General features: G+C 40.8%; 2 protein-coding genes across 3 annotated transcripts in view; one reads left to right on the top strand and one right to left on the bottom strand.

The window, feature by feature from the left end:
• Nucleotides 1-1101: 1101 nt before the first annotated feature.
• On the bottom strand, nt 1102-19406 carry LOC120515190 (CD276 antigen homolog). The gene is made up of 6 exons (XM_039735944.1): nt 19236-19406; nt 15552-15624; nt 15067-15117; nt 2803-3150; nt 2245-2313; nt 1102-1341 (listed from the first exon to the last, which is right to left on the bottom strand). The coding sequence occupies exons 2-6, from the start codon at nt 15586-15588 to the stop codon at nt 1292-1294; spliced, it is 555 nt and encodes a 184-aa protein (XP_039591878.1). The 5' UTR covers nt 15589-15624; nt 19236-19406; the 3' UTR covers nt 1102-1291.
• Nucleotides 18333-26485, top strand: part of LOC120515174 (CD276 antigen homolog) — a 62418-nt gene continuing 54265 nt past the window's right edge. The window contains exon 1 of one of the 2 annotated variants that reach the window (XM_039735934.1): nt 18333-18657. The gene's annotated coding sequence lies outside the window, so the exon portion shown is untranslated. Of the gene's footprint in view, nt 18658-19448; nt 19521-26485 lie in introns of those variants that run through there. The other variant, XM_039735929.1, reaches the window with a different exon arrangement.

Genomic DNA, 26485 nt, shown 5'->3' with positions numbered 1-26485 from the left:
AGCTGTCAGATCAACCGCCTACTGTAACTTGCTTTATTTTTTCTTCACTTATAGTCTAGAATAAAAGTGTACTTGTTTTGTTATACTTGTACACCAACATATGTTCCTGTGTTTGAGCGACACAGGAATGCTCAAAAAATAGATGTGTAATTCCGCGAAAAGTGCACACAGGCACTTCAGTTCGCAAGCATTGGTACGAGAATGAAGTCACAAGTACACTGCAGAGCTACAGCGCATCTTTATGTGAAAACAGCATTCTCAGATGGGGGGTAGGGAAGGATCCTGAACACGACTGAGACTGAGAATGAAAAGTGAATAAAAAAATAAAACTAACCTTTACAAGTATCATAAATTACACCTGCTGTTACACACTGAAATCAAATGTATGTATTTATTCTAAAATAGTAAGAATAAGAGCAGTTTACTTCTCAAAATTGAATCATGCGGGATTGAACTCATGACCTTTTGATTACCAGTCAGCTGCTGATACCATTACGTTACCGAGGAAATTGTAGTAAGTGTGTGTCAATGTGGCGTGCTAAGGCGGCTTTTTTCTGCAGTTATATTTTTGAATAAAAGCATACTTGTTCTGTTATATTTGTACCTTTTGTGAAAGTGTTTCTTTGATATTTGGACTTCAGGCTTCATACATTATATAGTTTATGCCTACATTTTGTCATTTACTACTACAGTATGAAAAACGTTTCCGTTTTAAAAATGTGTTTACACGGATTACTGTAGAAACGGAACACACGTGAAATGCGTGTATTCCAAATAATGATCTATTATTTCCACTCTAAAACTCCACTTCACTCCCAGATAATCGAGGCATAAGCTGGGAGAAGTTTGTGCACGTTCTAAGTCGGTGGGAGGATACTTACAGTTTTCTTTATCAGCACATTTAGATTACAAAAGACGCTTGTAGAGAGGTGAGAATGGTTTTAAGAAGCAATTTAAGGTGGGACGGATCTACGAGTTTTTTCATAGGCTCTGGTAATTCTACTGTTAAATGGTTCACTGCACCGAGCATTTAAGTACTCCTCCAGGGATTCCCCCCACTTCCATCTCATGTCATCCATCTTCTGGAAAGTAAGATAGTTACATCATTTTTTTTTTTGATTGGCCACTCCCATTGTGAAGTGGATCAATAGTTTTCATAATGCTTTACAGACAAAATCCAGGAGTTATCCTTCCATATTGGTGATGTTTGGGGTGTAGACGTTACCTTTGTAAAGCACAGGAGAGCAGGGAGCAGACACAATGGCATTTTGTTGTCACCCGCCAGACCCTTTCAGCACTTTGATTGGTCATGAGACTTGTGATGCATCCATCGGAGCTTAGCTGTATTATTTAAAAGGACACAGAAAATAAAGAATGTTTATTTATTAAAAGAAAGAAAACTTGTTTGACAATAAAGAGGCACATCCTCCAAACGTCCATCCCAACGTTGGAGCAGTGGCACACTTAGGCAGCAGGACCTTGAATGCCTGAGTGCTCATTGCTGTACTCCCACCCAATGACAATATGACATACAGGTTTCACTTGTACATTTCAGTTCAATTCAATGTTTTTGTCCACATGGGACAAAAATAGCATGGAGTCATCTGACTAATTATATCAAACCCCTGAGAAGGGGTCAGGATTAAGGTAGGGGATTATAGTCCGAAGGCCGATGCATGGATACACTGCTCTACCTATAATTGCATTATTTTAAAGAAATCACCCATTCTATTAATTATTTATTAAGCCTAAAGGATTTTTTAAATCTGTCCTAACCATATCCAACTATTCAAATTCTATAAATCTACAATATTTTTCAATTTTTTGTTCCAAAATTCTGATCCCAAATGGTGGGGTGGGGGGGTTCAAAATTTAGCGCCCCCTACTGGTCAAATTTAAAGACACTTCAAATTTAAATCTAATTAGATATTCCAATATTATTCATGATGGACCTTAAGAGGACACTACCAACAGATCACAAGGCTATCCGTAAGATGGTAACAACGTATTTAAACCCAATACTCTTATGGATTCTTAAAAAATGGGGAACCGAATTCTTTAAAAAAAATACTATTGTCTAACTATTTCAGTCACTTGAGGGTGTGAGTGAGACTCAGTTTAGGTACTGGAGAAAGACAACTGTCTGCTGAAACAGAGATATATGTGACCTTCTGAAAGCTCAAAGCTCTAACATTGGCTGAGCCGCTGCCAACTGAATAGTCCTGGCATTGGTAGGATGCTCACCTTTAAAAACTGAAGTGTACACAATCACCGTGAGTATACTGAACAAGCCAAAGATGAATAGTTGATTTCCTAAGGGAGAAATAAACAGCAGTCATTATTTTGGCAGAACCTGTCAAAACGTAACACTGGTGATACATCATAGCTATTACAAAATCAAAATCTGCCTTCTCTCTTTCCGTTCTTCTCTATTTCATCCCTCACTACACTCACTGGTCTCCCCCGAGAGAATCTTGAATGAAGCAGCAAAATGTAACCAGTGAGAAGTTTACTCAAGCAGCAGTCCTATCAGTTGCACGTACACACTCAGAGCTGCTGGACATGAAACTCAAGAGGGGACTTCCTCACCGGTGACATTTGTTGGACTGCCCAGGATTTGCTCAGGTGGGGAGCAGCAGATTGGAGTGAGGCTGAAATAGGGAGAGCCCCACTGTCAAACACTGCGTGATAGCAGATCACTAAGATGGTGGCCAGCCACTACATGTGAGAATGTGAAATGGATGGCAAAGGGACCATTCATTCTGTAAGGACCCTCTTCTTTCTCCTCCTCCTGATACTCACTTGGGAGGTGCTTCTCAGTTATGGATAGCTGCATCTGAATTTCCTCATGACCGGCCCTCCAGATGACCATACACACGTACTCCCCAGCATCTGTCAGATGAATGGATTTCAAAAGTGCTGATGCATTTCCTTTGGCGACTTCTCGGTGAAACAGCTGAAATCTTCCTCTGTATTTTTCCAGTCCCCGCTCTGGCCTCTCCTCCTCATCTTCATAGTGATAAATAATGGAATAGTCGTGCTGCCACTTGATGATTAGGAAGTTTCTAGGGTCATGCCAGTCCAGAGGTGGAAACGTGCAAGGCAGAAGAACATCTTCACCTGCAGGTACGGTGATGGTGTGATGTGACGCTGATGAGAACAGAAGACATGGTTATGAGAGGGCTGCTGGCGTAGTAGGCATGATAAGAGTGGAGATTACATAAAGTTTAAGAAATGTACCATGTAAATCCATCATTATTGATTCCAAATTAACTCATTGTTGAATTCACAAATAAAATTCAAGGGGCAATCCACGCTGGTTAAAAACTGTATTAACTCTTTTAGGGCGGATGTCGACTTTTGTCGACAGGAGGGGTTGAGGGCGCATGTCGACTAAAGTCGACATCCAGGGATAGAAGGCGATAATCAGCTGTTAATGGCGACAAATCTCACTGTCACATCACAGGTATTCCCTCTGTGCTTGGAGGAATGTTAGACTCGTTGACTGGGCAACTAATCCTTGCGTGTGCGTGAGTTGCGAAATGTAAACAATGGCAAGATGGCATCGACATGTGACAAGGGAGCGAAGCGAGTGCAGAAAAGAAAACACTCGCCAGCCAATGTTTTGCGCATTATCACGGAGTCGGACTCTGATTTTTCAATATCGGATTTTATTGACAGTGATCAGGAGATCGAGCAAGAGAGTGAGAAGCCTGCATCAGCTGATCAAACACCAGCCGATGCCGCGCCAGCAGATCTGCTGCCAGTTAAGCGCCTTTGCGCAGCCGATGCATCTACGGCAAGGTTCGCGTGGGATAAATACACAGACATTGATCCGTTGAGAGCCGATCTGGCTACTGGACTTCACAAGACGGCATGGCTTGCTGTTGGACACGACAGATCACCAGCTGCTGTACTTCAGGCTGCTCTCTCCTGATGCTGCTTTTCAGCTACCGTCAGACGAGACAAATCGGTAGGCAGAGAAATTTTTTGAATCGCGGGCTGTGTTTGCATTGCATTCTCGTTTTTCAAAGTGTAAACCCACAACAAAAGACGAGATGAAGCGTGCTGTGGTATTACAAATAGAGATGGGACAGAACTGGCGATATAACTTCAAGGAGCATTGGTCCAAACGTGCTTTGTCCCCTGGTGGCTTTGGACAGGTTATGCAGCATGGTGATAGGACATGTGCTGCTGCAAAGTTTTATTCACTTCTGTAATAAACAAAAGCAAATCCCATGGGGTGAGCCAGGCTATAATGCCATGCATAAAGTTCATAAAGTTTCAGAAGATGAAAAGAGGTGACAATACGGTTTTCATGCGGGCAGAAAACTTGGTGGCAGTGGAATGGCACGATGGCAAAAGGGTGACTTGTCTCTACAGTACACACTAACAATATATGTGAGAAAGTGCAGCAACAGACAATTGAAAAGTAGGCACCAAAGCAACACGTATTGTAAGCAGTGCAATGTGGCAATGACTGAAATTGGCTGCTTGGACCGAGATCAGACTTTGCAGGACTTTGCTGTGTAAAATGTATGTGATATGTATGTGAAATCATAGAGTATGCAGGCTCATACAACATGCAAGACGGTAATATTTGTCAAAAGTAAATATTTTTTGTTGATTTGATATGTTAAACAATTGCTTTGTGTTCTTTTTTAAAAAATGTTAGTTTTTGGAAAAATATTCAGCCCTGGGAGATAAGAAACAAAAAAAAATTAGCACTAAAAGAGTTAAAGAGCAAAAAAGGCAGACAGCTCAAGCACTGAATTAGGACTGAATGGTAGGTGGGTGTCTTAGCTTGTGGCAATATGCAGCAATCCATTTTTATATTATACAGCATCTTGCAAAGTATACACTGCCTGCTAAGACTGCAACGGGTACTGTCTCTTTTGAAAGAGAGGAAGTTTTTTGGGAAAGATGGTGATACCTAGGAATGGTAGGCCCCGAAGGTAAAAGCAAACTCATTGTCAGGGGTTGGACGGGAAGTCAACGTTAAACTAAAATGTGAAACGTGGATTTTCAGCAAGTCAGGTCCTTTACTAGCCTGTGTACAGTGGTGGGGACTTTGATTCACTTTACTGACTGTATTCTTGAACATCACCTGTTCATTTGATTTATCCATCCATCCGATATCCAACCCGCTATATCCTAACTACAGGGTCACGGGGTCTGCTGGAGCCAATCCCAGCGGACACAGGGCGCAAGGCAGGAAACAAACCCTGGGCAGGGCGCCAGCCCACTGCAGGACTCACACACACACACACACACCAAGCACACACCAGAGACAATTTAGGATCTCCAATGCATCTAACCTGCATGTCTTTGGACGGAAAACCCACACAGACACGGGGAAAACATGCAAACTCCATGCAGGGAGGACCCGGGAAGCAAACCCGGGTCTCCTAACTGCGAGGTGGCAGTACTACCCACTGTGCCACCGTGCCACCCCATTTGATTTATTTGATCCATTAATAGGACCCAGAGCAGCTAATAATAAATAAATAAATAAATCATGTTTGCATAACTCACAACGTATACAGTCATGTGTCAATTTACAGCTGACTGATTTAAGGGGATTCTTACTTATGCCTGAGGGTCATAGGAAACTAATAGGATGAAAATGTTCTAGAAATTGCCAAAACCAGCTAAAGTAATAAATCTTTTTGTTATTGTTATTATTAATGTCACTCCGTTTATTTCACTGAGTCTTATATGTTTTCTGACTCTTGGAGGGCCCTTTAAGGTTTGTTTTCATCGGCGCTGCTTCACATGGCTAATTCTTACGTTTTTGGATTGCACCACCTTCCTTACATCAGTGTTTCTCAACATTTATGGTCCTGCTCTCCAGTTTTGCCTCTTTAAATTCATCAATGACTCACTTTCAGTAGCTGCAAACCAGCAATGAGTCTGATTGGGAGTCTTCCTTGGTGAAACAAGCTCACTTATAAACATAAATTATACAGCACTTCAGATTGATTAGGTGACCCACTTGCGAGCCAACAATAGAAACCTTGTGACCTGTAACCCACTTGCAGCATGATCCTGTGGCTGAGAAATACTACTGACTTACCACCGAGATGAGGAAGATCGGTTGGTGTTACTCGTTACCCGCAAGTATGTGTACCAGTCTACACCAGACTGACAGCCTCAATTGCAATGACTTGTAAACTTTGTAACCCACATACAGGTAACCTGGATACAGGCAAATGGCCGCTCCAAAATAGTGTCCGAAATCACTGCATGACTGTATGGTCACATAATTCATAAATATTATATTATATTATAACCCAGGCACAGGGGATGCACAAACCAGTGTGTTTCTTCATGTCGGTCCCAAGCCTGAATAAATGGGGAGGGGTATGTCAGGAAGGGCATCCGCTGTAAAATTTTGCCAAATCAATATGCAGAAAACAATACAAATTTCCATGCCGGATCGGTTCAGTCCCGGGTTAACAACGACCGCCACCAGTACTGGTAGCTAACAGGGTGCTGGAGGAAATTTGGCTATTGTTGGCCAAAGAAGAAGAAGGAGAAGAAGAAGGGGGAAGACATCTCCGGAGGCAGAAGGACAGGAGGAAAGTAAAGAGAGTGGAACTGAGGGTAGAAACTTTGAATGTTGGCAGTATGACTGGTAAGGGGATAGAGTTAGCAGATACGATGGAGAGAAGGGAGGTTGATATATTGTGAGACTAAATGGAAGGGGAGTAAGGCCAGGTGGATCGAGGTGGGTTCAAATTATTCTTTCATGGTGTGGATGGGAGGAGAAATGGAGTAGGGGTTATTCTGAAGGAACAGCATGTCAAGAGTGTTTAGGAGGTGAAAAGAGTGTCAGGCAGAGTAATGATTATGAAGCTGGAAATTGGAAGTGTGATGATGAATGTTGTTAGTGCATATGCACCGTAAGTTGGGTGTGCGATGGGAGAGAAAGAAGATTTTTACAGTAAGTGGGATGTGCAGGACTGTAGTAACTACAGGGGGATAACATTGATAAGCCACAGCATGAAGTTATGGAAAAGAGTAGTTGAAGCTTGGTTAAGAAGTGAGGTGATGATTAGTGAGCAGCAGTATGGCTTCATGCCAAGAAAGAACGCCGCAGATGTGATGTTTGCTCTGAGGATGTTGATGGAGATGTATAGAGAAGGCCAGAAGGAGTTTCATTGCATCTTTGTGGACCTGGAGAAAGAATATGACAAGGTGAGGAGAGAGGAGCTGTGGTATTGTATGAGGAAGTAGGAGTGGCAGAGGAGTACGTAAGAGTTGTGCAGGATATGAACGAGGGAAGTGTGACAGTGGTGTGGTCTGCGGTAGAAGTGACGAAGGTGGAACTACATCAGGGATCAGCTCTGAGCCCTTTCTTATTTGCAATGCTGGTGGACAGGTTGACAGACGAAATTAGACAGGAGTCCTCGTGGACCGTGATGTTTGCTGATGACATTGTGATCTGTAGCGATAGTAGGGAGCAGGTTGAGGAGACCCTGGATAGGTAGAGATAATAGAGGAGAGGAATGAAGGTCAGTAGGAACAACAGAGAGTACATGTGTGTGAATGAGAGGGAGGTCAGAGGAATGGTGAGGATGCAAGGAGTAGAGTTAGCAAAGGTGGATAAGTTTAAATACTTGAGATCAACAGTACAGAGTAATGGGGTGTGTGGAAGAGAAGTAAAGAAGAGAGTGCAGGCAGGGTGGAATGGGTGGAGAAGAGTGTCAGGAGTGATTTGTGACAGACGGGTATAAGCAGGAGTGAAAGGGAAGGTCTACAGGACAGTAGTGAGACCAGCTATGTTATATCGGGTGGAGACGGTGCTACTGACCAGAAAGCAGGAGACAGAGCTGGAGGTGTTTAGAGTTAAAGATGCTAAGATTTACATTAGGTGTGACGAGGATGGACAGGATTAGAAATGAGGACATTAGAGGGTCAGCTCAGGTTGGACAGTTGGGAGACAAAGTCTGAGAGGTGAGATTGCATTGGTTTGGACGTGTGCAGAGGAGAGATGCGGAGTATATTGGGAGAAGGATGCTAAGGATAGAGCTGCCAGGGAAGAGGAACAGAGGAAGACCTAGGAGAAGATTTATGGATGTGATGAGAGAGGACATGCAGGTGATGGGTATAACAGAACAAGATGCAGAGGAAAGATAGATATGGAAGAAGGTGATCCGCTGTGGAAAACCCTAACAGGAGCAGCCGAAAGAAGAAGAACATATTATATTATACTAGCAAAATACCCGCGCTTCGCAACGGAGAAGTAGTGTGTTAAAGAAGTAGTGAAATAGAAAAGAAAACTTTTCAAAAATAACATAACAGGATTGTCAATGTAATTGTTTTGTCACTGTTATGAATGTTGCTGTCATCAAGGATTTGATTATCATTATTTCTTTCAACGAGGTTCGTATTTGGAGGACGTGTTGTTATGAAGTTACATTCCGTGTTTGTCAACCGTTGTAAAGATAACAGGTTTCATTCATTGAAGTGTTCACTGCGCAAATCGCTACTCGTGAATCTAAGATGTTTAACAGGCATTCCCGGTATTAACTTGTGCTAAACGTACCATGGTGTGACGTAAGGGGAGCTGACTGTAAAAAGGCAAGGAGGCGCGTATTTTGAACGACAAGGGAGAAGACAGCAAAGGAGCAGAAAAGTGAGAAGGAAAACTGTTTAAATAAAGAGCTAGGAAGGTGACTGGAAAGAAGCAGCCAGCGGTAAAGCAAGGAAGACTTCGTAATAAGGACGGTTCAGTGCACGAAGAAGGTGTAACAATAAGATTGTTAAGCCTTATGATAATGTTCCCGCACGGAGAATTAAGAGAGACGCACTGGGAGAAGTATAATCTGAACCTCTCTACAGTTTTGTTTATTTTCGGGTTGTAATGTTCATCAAATTTACGTATCATCTGGTCCAGTGGCGGACCGTGCATCTCACACCTAGGCATTCAGTAGTACTCCATCTGAATTAACCCACCCCTGAGAAATTAATTTATGGTTATAAAAACCATCTTAATATGCAGAAATACAGTATAAAGAGCCACTGCATCGCAGATAGATAACTCCTGTAGCCACAATAAATGCCTTTATTGAATAGACAAACCGGGGTGAACAAGTTTCTTTCTACTGCAGCCACAGCCGCGACACACATAATAAACATCAATAATAACTCATAAACTTGCAATATTATTTAGGAAAATCGCAACATTTTACTCATCAAAAATTCGGATTATTTGTAAATAAAATCCATCCTCCTCTTTCCTCAAAAACAGTTCAATTACTCTGTCGTAGGTATTATCCGTGCGCTTCAGTTCCATCAAAAAGCCCCTTTCTATCACCATCGAAGTTAATGCTGAAAGTCGAACCTGCCCTGTCGTATTTCTGCCATAAGTTTTTATTCGCTTTAGGGCTAAAAATATCCGCTCGACAGAAGCAGTGTACACGGAAATGGTCACCGCCAAATATAGGTCAGATTATCTCAGGTTACAATGTGAGCTACCACAGCTATGCTGATGACACACAGCTGTACTTATCTATAGCACCTGATGACTCCGACTCTTTCGATACACTAACACAATGTCTTACTGGTATTTCTGAATGGATGAATAGTAATTTTCTCAAACTAAATAAAGAGAAAACTGAAATTTTGGTAATTGGCAATAATGGATTCAGCGAGGTTATCAGAAATAAACTTAATGCACTAGGATTAGTAGTTAAGACGGAAGTAAAAAATTTAGGGGTAACCGTTGACTGTAATCTGAATTTTAAATCGCATATTCATCAGACCACTAGGACAGCATTTTTTCATTTAAGAAACATAGCTAAAGTTAGACCTCTTATATCATTGAAAGATGCTGAGAAATTAATTCACGCTTTTGTTTTCAGTAGACTAGATTACTGTAACGCACTCCTCTCAGGACTACCCAAAAAAGACATAAATCATTTGCAACGAGTGCAGAATGCAGCTGCTAGAATCCTAACTGGGAAAAGAAAATCCAACACATTTCTCCAGTTTTGATGTCACTACATTGGTTGCCTGTGTCATTCAGGATTGACTTTAAAATACTGCTTATGGTTTATAAAGCCTTAAATAATCTCGCTCCATCTTATATATCGGAATGCCTGACACGTTATATTCCAAATCGTAACCTTAGATCTTCAAATGAGTGTCTCCTTATAATTCCAAAAGCTAAACTTAAAAGAAGTGGTGAGGCTGCCTTCTGCTGCTATGCACCTAAAATCTGGAATAGCCTGCCGATAGGAATTCGCCAGGCAAATACAGTAGAGCAATTTAAAACACTGCTGAAAACACATTACTTTAACATGGCCTTTTATAACTTCACTTTAACATAATACTGATACTCTGTATGTTCAATTCTTCATAATAACTATTCATGGTGGCTCTAAAATCCGTACTGACCCTACTCTCTCTTCTGTTTCTTTTTCTGGTTTCTTTGTGGTGGCGGCCTGCGCCACCACCACCTACTCAAAGCATCATGATGCTCCAACAATGATGGACTGAAAGCCAGAAGTCTACGTGACCATCATCATCAGGTCCTTCCATGAAAATATGATTTATGTTAGGTAGAATGCCCAGAGGGGACTGGGCGGTCTCTTGGTCTGGAACCCCTACAGATTTTATTTTTTTCTCCAGCTTTTGGAGTTTTTTGTTTTTCTGTCCACCCTGGCCATCGGACCTTACTCTTATTCTATGTTAATTAATGTTGACTTATGTTTATCTTTTATTGTGTCTTCTATTACTCTATTCATTTTGTAAAGCACTTTGAGCTACATTTTTTTTGTATGAATATGTGCTATATAAATAAATGTTGATTGATTGATTGATTGATATACCAATGTGAACAGCTGCCCCATGCTCTCATTCAGATTTTTCTGATGAAGGAAGTCAAGGAGATCAGTGGGAGATTTTCCTGCAAAATCATCCATGGCATACATTACAGTCAGTTCTGTTTTTAGCCGAGACAGATCAAAAACCGCTCCGTGGCTCTTGTGTTAAACTGGAGAAGGCTGCATGCGGGAAATTTTTCTTGTATTCACGAAACCTCTGGGGGTTGAGGAGAGTGACAAACATCAGTTTTTCGTGGTCTTGAAATCTGGTCTGTGTCTGGCAAATAATATTGTCCAGAATCCTGCCATGGAGTTGGTGGTAGTGCGCTCGGAGTGCCTGTGGTGCGTTCAGTGGCCTCGTAGAGTTCCTCATATCGGCAACTATCCAATCAATGGGTCTGAATACGGTGACGTTGCTGTACACCTGCTAGAGGGCCCTACTGACACCAACTCAAAATCTGATTGGTTGAAGCAACAGTTTAATCGACATTTATTCTGTGTTAGAGGGCCTGCAGAACGATTGTGAAGGCCTCTCTGCCTGGCAACAAATGATGGCTGAAATGTGATTGGTTAAATGCTTTAATACGAAAATACATGTCTGTAAGCAGCACAACCATCGGAAAAGCTATGAAAGGAAGCGGACAGACTATTTGGAATTATTTAGTAAGTATTCATGGACAAAATATAATTAACATCAGTTTGTGATTCAGATATTTTTTTAGGCCAGCAGAGAAGGCATGACTTCGCCAGGTCTTTAGCATCGAGGCTTTATACCCTGCGTCTTCTCATTAAACTTGTATCTCGCGAATATCTTGTGCGATCTTGCGATGTCCACGACTATATTTAATTTTAGCTCAGACCCAGCACTTAAAAGTTTCTCTCGCACTTTCGCTGAGGGAGGGTTTCCACAGTAGCTGCACTTATGAATATGCTAAGCACAGTCCTTCACCCACGAATATTTACCTTATATGGGCAGGCACTCAATTACGTGGGAGGCGTGATGATGCGAGACGCAACTCCACCTCACATGGCGACCGAGCTGCAGGCTATTACAGTATATGGACGAAAGTAAGTTCCAGTTATGACCGTTACACGTAGAATTTTGAAATGAAACCTGCCTAACTTTTGTAAGTAAGCTGTAAGGAATGAGCCTGACGAATTTCAGCCTTCTACCTACACGAGAAGTTGGAGAATTAGTGATGAGTGAGTCATTCAGTCAGTCAGTCAGTGAGGGCTTTGCCTTTTATTAGTATAGATTATATTATACAGGGTTATTCAAAAACAATGAACCGATTTCATTACGCAATATTTTATTAAGGAAAAGTAATACAAAACTCCAGCCAAGTCACAAGTATTCTACTCACAAACAAGTTTTATTTCCTGTCTTACAAGTGTTCAATGTGGCCACCACCTGCAGCACGGGCAACATTAAAGCGATAAGAGAATTCCTCCCAGGCGCGTTTCAGCATATCACGTTCCACTGACTGGATCGCTTTTGTTATTCGATGTTTAAGCTCATCGAGGTTAGTGGGTAGCGGTGGAACATATGTAATCTTTTAGATATCCCCACAAGAAAAAATCACACACGGCGAGGTCTGGAGATCTCACAAGCCAAGCACAAAGAGCAAGGTCTTGGGCCCCCTTAATACCGTACTGGACATTTTCCTTTACACAGACACCCACTCTCTTGAAACTGTCGAAACCACCAAACAACTGAATGTTGCCGGAAGAATGACGCGACTAATCATTCTTTATGACTCATTGTCCAAAAAAAATGGACAAGCTCTAAAACTACCTCATCACTTTCAGTGGAACGTGATATGCCGATACGCGCCTGGGAGGAATTCTCTTATTGCATTGATGTTGCCCGTGCTGCAGGTGGTGGCCACATTGAACAATTGTAAGACAGGAAATAAAACTTGTTTGTGAGTAAAATACTTGTGACTTTGCTGGAGTTTTGTATTACTTTTACTTAATAAAATATTGCGTAATGAAATCAGTACATTCTTTTTGAATAACCCTGTATTATATTATATTATATTATTAAAATTAAACATGCTGATAATTCATTACATATAACAGTTTCCTTTTGGAAAGTATGAAGCATAAAAAATAGTGAAAATGCACAATTAAAATATTATAAATACATTTCAGAATCATAAGTGAGCAAGAATTATGCAAATTGTTTTTGGGTAATGATTCAGTTTGTCAATCAAGTGAACAAGAATCATGACACTTGCTCTCGGGTAATGATTGAGTTTGAGAGTCAAGTGAACAAGAGTTATGAGACTCATTGTTAGGTAATGATTCAGTTTGTCAATCAAGTGAATGAGAATCTCACACCTTATTCACCTGTCAGAATTCACTTTGCAAATCAAATAAATGAGAATCTTTGACCTTATTCTCAGTTAATGATTCAGTCCGAGAATCAAGTGAACAAGAATTGTGTGACTTGTTCTTGAGTAACGGTTCATTTTGTCACTCCAGTGACCAAGAATCATGACAGTCATTTTCAGGTACTGATTCAGTTTAAGAATCAAATGAACAGTAAAGTTTCGAGTAAAGATTCAGTTTATCAATCAAGTGCATGAGAATAACTCACCTCATTCTCCATTAGTGATTCAGTTTGTCAATAAAGTAAATGAGAATTATAACACTAGCTTTCAAATTATGATTCAGTTTGACTATCAAATGAGCAAGAATTGTGTGATGTGTTCTCAGGTAATGGCTCAGTTTGAACTCAAAGGAATTGGTGAATGATACATTCCCTGTGAAGTCAGTAACCTAAAAACAAAATGTGTTAAAGTTCTAAATAATTATCAGAAATCAGAATAATAATTTTTGTTTGGCTTTGTTTGACTGTAATTTAATTTGATAAATGAACAAAGACACAAATATATTTTCTTTATATATTCTCTTTAGATAGATAGATAGATAGATAGATAGATAGATAGATAGATAGATAGATAGATAGATAGATAGATAGATAGATAGATGTGTGAAAGGCACTATATAGTAGATAGATAGATAGATAGATAGATAGATAGATAGATAGATAGATACTTTATTAATCCCAAGGGGAAATTCACAAACAATTTATGAAAAAATTACCACTTTTTAATATAAATCTATTGTTACTGCATTTTACTTTTATAATGAATGAGAGAATCATCAATGAATTCAGCAGGAACTTAAAAGAATCATATATGAAGTGAAATAGAATTGGGTGGCACTTGTACATCTGCTACAAACATCAACGTGCAAAACAAAAGATGCCCCATGCATGCACTGGAGTGCTCCTGTTGAGCTCCACTGATCAGATTTGTTTTTGCTTGCAAATCAATTCACTGACATGAGTCATTCAAAAAGAATGAATCATTCATGAAATACCCATCACTAATTAGGTTTTTCCCCTAATAGCTCTAAGAAAGTAAAACAACCAACATTTATTAATTTTCAGTTCAAAAATTACAATAGATGTGCACCACCATCTTATATATGTGAGGAATATATCTTATGGTCGGCAATGGGTATAGCAGCTGTAAAGAACAAGGTTCCCGCCATTCAGAAATTGTGCCAGAATGAGGGCAAATATCAAACAGAACACCTTAGTCACTGTAATAATGGTATAATAAATAAGAAACCTAATTGTCATTCAAGAAATGTCAAACATGAAACAGGTAGGTTCCAGGTCAGGCACAGAATGAGACCAAAAATTTGTACCTTATCCTAGTCCTTCACTCAAACCTGTGATGCCTGGGCTGGAAAGTGGACACAATTAGGAGCAGGATAAACTAATCTGTAAATGCATTTACTTATGAACCTTCTTATTAATGAGCCAATTAAATGAACTTCTCAAAATTTGTCTCTCTTATGGTCACTTAAGCTATATTTTAATTTCTCTATCTTTCCAGAATATATTGGGTGGCATGGTGGCGCAGTGGGTAGCGCTGCTGCCTCGCTGTAAGGAGGCCGGGGTTTGCTTCCCGGGTCCTACCTGTGTGGAGTTTGCATGTTCTCCCCGTTTCTGCGTGGGTTTCCTCCCACAATCCAAAGACATGCAGTTTGGTGCATTGGTGATTCTAAATTGTTCTTGGTGTGTGGGTGTGTCCTGCAGTGGGCTGGCGCCTTGTCTGGGATTGGCTCCAGCTGACCCCCATGACCCTGTTTTGGATTAAGCGGGTTGGAGAATGACTGACTGATGACAGACAGAATATATTGCTTAAATACTTACCTTTACTTGCAAAGACATGAAAAGGCAGACATAAAACTGTGGAGATGAACACTGGAAGAGATGAAAAACAGGTTCACATTGTCAACCACAGACCTCACAGTACAGACTCATGATTGTCCCTGGAATGGCACATAAGCACACTGTGCAAGGATGCCATAACCCCCCAGTGATGGAGAAGTGCAGAGGTAAAGAAAAATGTGACCTTTTAATTGGGTAACACAAAATTAGTCACATCACCTGGGATTTGAAGAAAATCATAAAATACTGACATGGGACATTGTCACACTTTATTTAAGTGATTGAGGGAGAAAGGCAAGGTTTGTTATTTTGGTTAAGTCACACTTTTACTTGAACCGCAGGTCACTCATTTGAAACTTGAGATCAGATCCATGCCTCATTAAAGCCTAATTGAGGGAATTAGTAGGCAAGAATACTTTTGTATTCCAGTTTCACCCTAGAAAATTCAAATAAATGAAAGGCCTCACCTCTGCTCAGCATGTCTAGGTTGTAGACCCAATACATCAGTCATTTCCAGGGTACTAAGAGCTCCAGGTGAGCCTACAAAATAACAAAAATCAGATGTTACAGGTAATTAGATGAATAAGGACAGATAATAGGAGCTTTGTGCCCAGTTTAGTGAACGCAGACCTCCGGGTTGGACACTACTTAAGGCATTAGACGGGAGGCCAAAATGCTGCCACTTCTGAGCCATTACATGACCCTAAGAAAATCACTAAACCTGCCATGGCTCTAAATGTAAAAAAATAGAAAAGATGTAATTAAACATTTGTCAAGGTATGGGGCATATGTCCCCTTTAGAGTAGGATTTTGAGGGGTCATCAGGGGAGGATTTTCTGGTTGCAGTGATTTCCAGTCTGTCTTTAAGCACCTCCTGTTTGGACGAGCTTCAACCAGAAGACCACCCCCTGAACCAGCACACTATCCTACTAGTAGCTGATCAGAGTCACTACAATTGCCACAACCACAAAATTCAAGGGGGCTCCTACATGGAGAAAAACTTAGGGACCTCAAGGATTCTGTAAGGTCTGGTACGGGAAGAAGCCTGGGGGCTGACACCAACCCTGGTGACACCACTTCAGTGATCCTTGGTGCTATGTTGTTTGGGGTAATTGCGCCTGGTAGTATCACCGAAAACAAATTAGTCCTCGGTGAGGGATCAGATTGTAAGGTTCACATGACCTCTAAGAAAAGAATTATCAAAGACCCGATAACCATGTCTGGAAAAGGGAAATTTTAAACCACCTTGGAGCCAGACCTGATGGGACAGTCATTGGTAAGCGACCGGCGGTCGAGATTGTCCTCCTGTTGGCCCACCAGATTTAGAAGGAGCTATAAGCACCTGTTACATTGTTGTTTGGGGAGCAGTTGAAGGCAAGTGTCATGGCAAACAGACTCCCAGATGTCGAGGTGTTTGTTTTCTGCTTTATACAGTTTATGAAGAGTATCTCTTCAAGATCATTATAGAAATCAGAAAACCTACAGATGACTCTAGGTTGGCTTATGTATCCAGCAGGGGGCACTAGCTCCCTGATTGGAATAAGTTCTTTTGTAATTACAGCGTGTTACATAACCTGAAACTATATAGATATGATATTAAAAGGCGATACCCCTCCCTTAGTGATACGACGGTAAGAAATCACATAGGAGAAAGAACAGCTTTCTTCAATGGCGGTTTACGCGGCATAACAGACGAGGAAGCCATGACAACACCTTTCGAGTAGTGGGGGCCAGATGTGTAGAGTCTGCCATTTTCATCACTGTGTTGGAAGGCTTTTCAAGATCGGATTACATTATCTCCCATCAGGCCGTCGGCTTCAAAGGTGTGCCGGGCAATGTTCCAAGGCTTTATACTCTTTCTCCAGCATGTGCAGGCCCTCACTTAGGTAAATCATGCCGTTCCAAACAAGGAAATGAAGATCCAATGTCATGCTGACACTGACACACAGAAATGTACAATGGCCATTTCGCAGTTTGTCCTTAACTTGTCTTGTCTTAAAAAGCTTGCCTAGCAGTTCTTATATAGTGAACTCTTACAGTTGTGCTTGAAAGTTTGTGAACCCTTTAGAATTTTCTATATTTCTGCATAAATATGACCTTAAACATCATCAGATTTTTACTCAAGTCCTAAAAGTAGATAAAGAGAAACCAGTTAAATGAGACAAAAATATTATACTTGGTCATTTATTTATTGAGGAAAATGATCAAATATTACATATTTGTGAGTGGCAAAAGTATGTGAACCTTTGCTTTCAGTATCTGGTGTGACCACCAAACCCACCACTTTGCAGCAATAACTGCAACTAAATGTTTCTGGTAACTTTTGATCATTCCTGCACACCGGCTTGGAGGAATTTGAGCCCATTCCTCCGTACAGAGCAGCTTCAACTCTGGGATGTTGGTGGGTTTCCTCACATGAACTGCTTGCTTCAGGTCCTTCCACAACATTTCGATTGGATTAAGGTCAGGACTTTGACTTGGCTGTTCCTAAACATTAACTTTACTCTTCTTTAGCCATTCTTTGGTTGAACGACTTGTGTGCTTAAGGTCGTTGTCTTGCTGCATGACCCACCTTCTCTTGAGATTCAGTTCACGGACAGATGTCCTGACATTTTCCTTTAGAATTCTCTTGATATAATTCAGAATTCATTGTTCCATCAATGAAGACAAGCCGCCCTGGCCCAGATGCAGCAAAACAGGCCCAAACCATGATACTACCACCACCATGTTTTTGATATTAGTGTTAAGTGTTATCAAACATTGTGTTCTTTTTTACAATTATTTTTACTCTGCACTATTGACTGAACTTCCCTGCCCGCTGAGCTGTCAAAGAGAAGGTTGGATAACGATGCGATACAGAAAACAACAATACATTGTCTGTTATTGTAGTGTTAAAAGATTTTTACCCCCAACCGACCAGCATTTTCAAAAATTTGTACGGCACCTGAGCCTACATGACATAACGTCCTAAAATGACCCGACACCTGCATTTTTTGCCAGTACCGACGGTTTTTGGGAGGGAGAACAACTGGAAGAAAACAACACATACATAAGTAGACAGTACGGACTCCACACAAATCTATGGTGAAGTGAGATAGCTGGGCTAACTGCTTAGACACTCTGCCAACGAAATATATAAAAAGACGTCTGATTGGGCTGCACAGTTAGCGCTGCCTCCTCAATGGTCCATCGTGCTGTATTTGAATTTCATGGCAGCAGTCTGAGTGCCCGCCTCCGTGTCTCTACTCTCCGGCTGATTTAACGAATAACCACGCCTATCAACCCGTCACTCCAGAACAATGCCTGAACTTATTACAATGCTCGAGACACCACCCTGCTTCCTGCTAACGATACAATTTAATTTTTAGCACTGTGCCAGTCTTCAAAGTGCGAACAACATTGCTAACAACAAAGTGACGTATTTGGCGTACTGACTTACTGCCTCGTATTATGTTGTTTTCCCTGCTTAGTGAAAGGCGATATATACCTTTCAGACCAGTACTTGAGTCATAACTGCAATTGTACATGGAGGACCTTTGTGCAAAAAGTCATATACGATAAAGAGCCTTCTCTGTGAGTATAAAATTCAGTTCATTGTATTATTCCAGTTCCATCAGACGGGTTGACGGCAAAGACGCAGGTGAAGTACAGTAATTGAACTAATTCGGGTCTCCACGCTGCCTTTTTAATTACTTTTGTGAGTACGGATTGAACATAACAATACGGAACTGTGGTCCCATCAACACGCAGCCGACCCGATTGCGAGAACTAAGTCACAGGTGGCAGCGACAACAATGCAGTAGCGCGCCCTTCGCAAATATTTATCTCTAATCATTCGCATGCATTTTTTCCCCTAATTTTAGAAGTATATCATAAAAGTGTAACCGCACACTAAGCATGTTTGCTAAATGCCACCAAGAGGCACCCACCCACCGACTTGAAGTGCGCACCCCGAAAGGCACCTTGTGAACAACTGGTTCACGTCAGTTTCGGCTTTTGCGGGGTTGTGGAGATGACAGCCAAACCCCGAGTGTACACATTAAGCATCAAGTAGACACCATCCTATGGACACCATATTTTTCATATTATTTCCCGAATAATATAAAAAAAACAACAACATTGCACAACAGAAATCATTTTCTTTTACTTACGGAAGAGGCAGAGACGGCTGCGTTACCCTGTCTCCACCCGAGCAGGTGCCGTCGCCCGTCCAACGTTAAAAGCAACTCCCAATGGGGACAACCTTTTGAATTACGATTCGAATAAAAGCTTAACTCTCAAAAAGGGGCAATTCCGTACTGACCTCCCCGACTTCCCGAACGTCACACGGTGAAAATGAAAGTAAACTCGGAGAGTGAGAGGCGGGCTCAACTGATTGTGTCCAGGAGACCGCATCTCACTCGAACTGCAGCAACGGCTGGAGGCGGAGGGTACTGGTGAGTGCTTGATAACCGCCTTCATTATTTATCGATTATATGATGTGCGCGGGGGTGTGGAGTATATAGAACTGAATAACGGGGGATACCGCAATTGCACCGATTTTTTTAGTTTTTACGTCTTTTTGGAGAAACAGAATATCGAGTTTCGGATCCGACTGTTGATTACAGTACAAATTGTAAAATAATAGGGTGAGAATAGTTTGACAGAAAAATAAAGATGAAGCCAGCGGGAAAAAAAAAAAAACACGTGGTAAGAATTCGAAGAGTGGGAAACGCCCAAAGGAAAGGAACACCTCAGGAGGAAGTTTCAGCTTGAATTGAATTAGACAGAAGGCGCACTTTTACTCAATCTTAACAGGAAAGGAACACGAAGTTATTGCCGAGCTCATTGTTACAATGATGTGTTGCGGTGACATTTAACAGCTGCTAACACCCGAACTGAAATGCTTTACAAACCCAAGGGTGACCACGTGGCTTTAAACATGAACATGGTATCCATCCATCATGCTATATCCTAACTACCCACACCAAGGACAATTTAGGATCGCCAAAGCACCTAACCTTAATGTCTTTGGACTGTGAGAGGAAACCCACGCAGACACGGGGAGAACATGCAAACTCCACACGGGGAGGACCTGGGAAGCAAACCCACATCTCCTTACTGCAAGGCAGCAGCGCTACCACTGCGCCACCCTGAACATGGTATCGTAGGCATCATATTCATTAAAACGATTAAAAAAAAAAAAAGTGGAAACACAGTGACTTGTCTATAATAATTGTAATAGTAAATGGTTTACAATTACAGCAGTTCTGCAAAATTAAAATATGTTTTAATTGTGAAATGTTATTTCTATTTGGATTTGCAACCGTGAACAAAATAAAAATATAATTAGAACGCTTCTATCACCTCACATTTAAGTACACAGTCAGTCAGTCATTTTCCAGCCTGCTATATCCTAACTACAGGGTCACGGGAGTCTGCTGGAGACAATCCCAGCCAAAACAGGGAGGCGCAAAGCAGGAACAAACCCCTGGCAGGGCACCAGCCCACCACAGGGCACACACACTAGGAACAATTTAGGATCGCCAATGCACCTAACCAGCATGAACTGTGGGAGGAAACCCATGCAGACACAGGGAGAACATGCAAACTCCATTCAGGGAGGACCCGGGAAGCAAACCCAGGCATCCTATCTGCCAGGCAGCAACGCTACCCACTGCGCCACTGTGCCGCCCTTTAAGTACACAATTGAAAAGAAATGTCATTAAAATTTAGCAAATTAGATCATTTATCAATGCACATAATATTGATCTAAATCAATTTGAAACAAAATAAATTTGTCAATCTAATAGTTTTAAACATGTATGCAAAGAAACCAACCATGCACATTCTCTGACTTATATAGAACATCTCTGCACTCTAATAATCTGGTCCTGCTTTGAAAGGTTTAAATGACTGGCAGCTCGTTTAACTGTCAAAAACACAGTCGGGTGCAGAGATTAGTGTACCGATTGTTTCAGTAAAATAAATGCTGTCAACAATTATATTTCTATCATCATTAATATTCAATTGGACTGTTTCATTCTGTTTTTAATGTACCCCTTATCCTTACGTCAAATCAAACCAACTCAAGCTAAATAGCTCAGTGATGTAAGTTTTAACTTAAAATATACCTGCAATTCACAGTTCACTTATATGTATGAGATTAGCAACATGACTAAACAGTAAAATATACAAATGATATCAACACACAGTTATTTTAGTTATTGGACATGATTCAGTATTTACAGAGTGTAATTCAAGTTGTCCGGTGGAGAAGAAAACATTGATTTTCTGATATACACTCTTAAAAATAAAAAGGTACCAGAGTGGTTCTTCTGAGAGATGCCATAAGGAATTATTTTTGGTTGCCAAAAGACTCATCCACATGAAGATTCCAGAAAGAACCTTTTATTTATTTAGATCCATAATAGGCTTCATAAGTGACCATGAATAGATGATAACAGATTTTTGAAATACCACTGATTCCAGATCTAAAAAGAACTATTGGTACATTCATCAACACTGGCTAAGTCCAGGTTTTCTTCACATATTAATGTCCTGCTAGGTAGCCCACCATAAAGGTTTCAGTGTTTTGTACATATTAAGAAGTTTTTTCAAAGCACAAAGAACCACATTCATATGCAGAGAAACCTTCCCAGAATAAAATGGCGCTAGATCAAGCAATCGTCCAACAAAGATCCACACAACCCAGTAAAGAACTATAAAGTTCCATTAAAGAATAAAGGATCTGATAAAGTTTTGTCGGTCATACTGCATAAACCAGCTTCAATAACCACAAAATGCATTCAGAACACACTGAAAAAATATTTTACAAAGGATTGTGGGTTATCAGGAAGTTGAAATGTTCCCGAAAAAGGAGTGGTCCTTATGCAAATATACTTACTTTATGCAAATATAGAATTCTGCACATTAAGAGTTTACAGGAATTTAGTCTTGCACATTGAATCAATTGATATCGACAGCTAAAACAATGATTAAATGTAAACATGTATTTAAATATGCAAGATCTTTATTTTAACCATTTATTGTATTATTTTATTATTATTATTATTATTATTATTGCTGTGTAAATAGACAGTTAATGTAGTGTATCGTTACTGTATTTTTTTTACAATTTACATTTTGTCACTTCCTAATTTTTTTTTTTTTTTGTGGCCTATCACTTGTACACTTTAATGACTCCTCCATGGGTAGTCCGCCATTGTACTGTTATCCCGCCATCTCTTGTACCTTCTTTCCATGTTCTCGATATCCTGTTGGAATCTTTCACCCTGCTCTTCACTTGCTGTTTCAGGGTTTTCTGGTAAAAATTCCAAATGCAAATCCAAAAAAAAAACTGAATGTTGAAACTTCTTTTGCAGCCCACTTCCTTAAACTTAACTAATAAATTTTTCCATAATTTAATAATTTGGGTCTATATTGTTGTCTTTAAACATAGAAATTACTTCTTTGAATGATACTCAAGCCTCAAATTGCAGGTTGTTCATTGCACCACCAAATTTTGTAAAATTCAGAAATCGGTTTTCTAATATCAGGCCCCTCTTTTAATTTAACCCCAAGCAAACCTGGAAGTGTTTGGCACAAATTCATAAAGCAGGCTCCATCTTTACATGGGCCTTTTTAAAACTATTTCATTAAATGAAGCTCAGTGGGAAGCAGTGGTAGCAGCACTTGATCTGGATCCACCAAACAAGTTCAGATGATGCTTTTGGCACCAACCTCTAGCTTTCTCCTGCCAGACATTTTTTCTGAACTCAATGCCAGTTCTTGGCTCTGCGATCCCACTCAGAGAAAAAAAAAATATGGGAATTATGTCTGCTTCTAATGGCTTCACACGCTGCTGCCTGCTGCCATGACTCATCACTGTGTTCAATACCAGCTATATTCTTACCTTACTATTGAGTGAAATAAGTGTTTTGCTTTAGACATAGATTTTAATATTAGAAAATATTAAATTCAAGGAAATCATCATGCAAATAAAATACTAATAATGAATTATAGTGTGAAAACAGTAAAAAAAAAACTACATTTGTAGCTTCGCTCGTCCACCCCTGGGTTTGGTTTACCGAATATACAATTTAAAGAGATTGTTAGTTTCATGGGGATTGTTACATATGCATTATTTTCACTTTTTATTTTAAAACTTTTGTAAAAACAATACTTTACTTCCGGCCCCGGGTGTGGTTACATCTCTTTCTCGCAGGACGTATAACACTGCTCACGTTGTGAAGGGGGTGCGGCTGAACGCACGCTAAAGAGATGCTGTCGGATCATCTGCTGTCTTTCTGCTGCTGGCGAGCTGCCTGTTCTGCTGTCGCTCTGCCCGTCGATCATTTCAAAGCCTGTACAGCAGCTGTCCTTTTGCTACTTCGCATCTCTGTCGCTCACGTTGTGAAGGGGGTAGGGCGAGGGTTAGGTTGGCTGAGGGCACGCTAAGGAGAAGCATTCTGATCATCTGCTGGCTTTTTGCTGCTGGCGAGCTGCGTGTTTTGCTGGTCACTTGTCATTCTTTTAAGAGCTGGGAGCACATGAAGCATGCCTGCCAACAGCAATCCAACAACTGCTAGGTTAGATATCCGTGGACTTGTTTTAAATGATGTCTCACTGCCTTGTTTCGTGTGACGTTGTAAAAACAATACTTGTTCTTTATTTCCGTCCCCGGGCGTGGTTAAATCTCTTTCTCAGGATGTGTAATGCTGCTCGTGTTGTCAAAGGGGGGGCGGCTCAACGCATGCTAAGGAGGCTCCGTTGGATCATCTGCTGTCGCGCTGCTATCAGTCTTCCGTGCTGTACTCTGCCCTCCCTCAATCGGACCTAACATTCACTTAAAACATAAAAGGCTTCAACCTGGCTGGGACACTACAATACTTTCGAATTTTACTGCTTTCATATTCTTTACCTTTCTCTGCATGTGTATCGTGCCATTGTTTGTTTGAGCCTTTCGAATTCCACTGCTTTCATAATCTCTTATCTGCCTTTTCTCTCCAACGCTTTTGGGTCTCTTTTCTCTGCGCTGCTCTTTCTTCTTTGCTTAGTCGTTGACGTTTCATCTAGAACGTATTGTCCTTATACGCTTTATATGTGCGGAGAGCACAGGATCTGTGTGTGCTACGTGCCTTTACACGACTGAGTGCTCTTATTTGATATTGTTTGCGTCTCGCGAGTATTGTAAGTGTCTTCCGAGAACTTCCGAGAAGATCACATCTCGTCGCCCTGCTTTTATTTCCAGGATTTTTTTTTTATAATAGAGAGACAATGTTAAATGATGGAAAAGGTTTAGGTTTTGATTTCAGTGCCAAAAAATGTATAAAAGTCAAATGAAATAATCAAAATTGTACTTTTAATTTAGCTGTGCTAAGTCCTTTTTGTAGCCTGGAGACCCAAACTGCACACAGGACCCCAGATGAGGCCTCACCAGTGTGTTATAAAGCTTGAGCAGAACCTCCTGTGACTTGTACTCCACACATCAAGGCGCTATATAACCTGACATTCTGTTAGTCTTTTTAATGGCTTCTGAACACTGTCGGGAAGTCGATAGCTTAGACTCCACTACGACTCCTAAATCCTTCTCATAAGGTGGACTCTCGATTTTCAGACCTTCCATATGCGTATTCAAACTTAACATTTTTACTACCCATGTGCAACACTTTACATTTACTGGAATTAAATTTCATTATCCAGCCACAAATCTGCCCAAGCCTGTCTGCTGTCCCAGTCCTTCTGTGATAAGTCAACCGATTCTCAATTATCTACCAATCCACCCAGCTTTGTAGCGGTTACTACATATTTTTTTTCCATGTATCTGTTTCTGCTGCCTTGTTCCTCTTGAAAATATGGCAATTTAGTAATTGTAGGCTGTCACTTTGAGGGGAGAAGGGGGTCAAGCTGTGCCTGTGGGTCGTTATATTAAGGCACTGTTTGTGACGTAAGAGAGGAGACTTTCGACAAAAAAGTAGCCGTGCTTTTTGAGAAGGATTAGAGGATCCTAGAGAGGAAAATTAAAGTTGTGATCCAACAAGCAAGCAAGCAAAAAAACGACAATTGTTTTTCTCTTTTGACTTTGTCTTTCAATTGATTCCATGACACTCGGGTGAGGCGGACATTGGCTTCAAGGACAGGCCTCGGCTCCTAACTGGTGAGAGTGCTCCGTTACAACATAAAGGGAAAGCGCAGTGACTGTTTCTTTTTGTCATATAATCTGGAGTCAACCCTGGAATACCTACAAGGGTGGGCTCAAACACAGGGAATGGGGTATTTGTTAAACAGGGACTGGGGAAAAGGGAGGTGTGTGTATGTTTATAACATATACAGTTAGGTCCATAAATATTTGGACAGAGACAACTTTTTTCTAATTTTGGCTCTGTACATTACCACAATGAATTTGAAATGACACAATTTAGATGCAGTTGAAGTGCAGACTTTCAGCTTTAATTCAGTGGGTTGAACAAAACGATTACATAAAAATGTGAGGCAACTAAAGTATTTTTTAACACAATCCCTTTATTTCAGGGGCTCAAAAGTAATTCGACAAATTAAATAACTGGAAATAAAATGTTCATTTCTAATACTTGGTTGAAAACCCAATGCCAGCCTGAAGTCTTGAACTCCTGGACATCACCAGATGCTGGGTTTCCTCCTTTTTAATGCTCTGCCAGGCCTTTACTGCAGCGGCTTTACTTTCAGTTGCTGTTTAGTCTTCAACAAGTGAAATGCCTGCTCAATTGGGTTAAGATCAGGTGACTGACTTGGCCATTCAAGAATTTTCCACTTCTTTGCTTTAATAAACTCCTGGGTTGCTTTGGCTGTATGTTTTGGGTCATTGTCCATCTGTATCATGAATCAATTTGACGTCATTTAGCTGGATTTGAGCAGACAGTATGTCTCTGAACACCTCAGAATTCATTTGGCTGCTTCTGTCCTGTGTCACATCACCAATAAACACTAGTGTCCCAGTGCCACTGGCAGCCATGCACACCCAAACCATCACACTGCCTCCACCATGTTTTACAGATGATGTGCTATGCTTTGGGTAATGAGCTGTTCCATGCCTTCTCCATACTTTTTTCTTGCCATCATTCTGGTAGAGGTTGATCTTGGTTTCATCTGTCCAAAAAATGTTTTTCCAGAACTGTGCTGGCGTTTTTAGATGTTCTTTAGCAAAGTCCAATCTAGCCTTTCTATTCTTGAGGCTTATGAGTGGCTGGCACCTTGCAGTGCACCCTCTGTATTTACTTTCATGCAGTCTTCTCTTTATGGTAGACTTGGATATCGATCGCCACCAAGCCCTGGAGAGTGTTGTTCACTTGGTGGCTGTTGTGAAGGGGTTTCTCTTAACCATGGAAATGATTCTGCGATCATCCACCACTGTTGTCTTCCGTGGACATCCAGGTCTTTTTGC

Source organism: Polypterus senegalus, chromosome 1 (assembly GCF_016835505.1).
Source record: "Polypterus senegalus isolate Bchr_013 chromosome 1, ASM1683550v1, whole genome shotgun sequence".
Taxonomy (NCBI): domain Eukaryota; kingdom Metazoa; phylum Chordata; class Cladistia; order Polypteriformes; family Polypteridae; genus Polypterus; species Polypterus senegalus.
The sequence above is the reverse complement of the archived record's forward strand: the minus strand, read 5'-3'. Positions and strand labels throughout refer to the sequence as shown.

Coding starts and splice junctions, on each gene's coding strand:
- LOC120515190 (XM_039735944.1), bottom strand. CDS start 15,588: ATGTATTGGGTCTACAACCTAGACATGCTGAGCAGAG. Junction 3,151..15,066: donor TCATGTCTTTGCAAGTAAAG/GTAAGTATTTAA, acceptor TGTTCTCATCAG/CGTCACATCACACCATCACC. Junction 2,314..2,802: donor AACTGAGAAGCACCTCCCAA/GTGAGTATCAGG, acceptor TTTCTCCCTTAG/GAAATCAACTATTCATCTTT.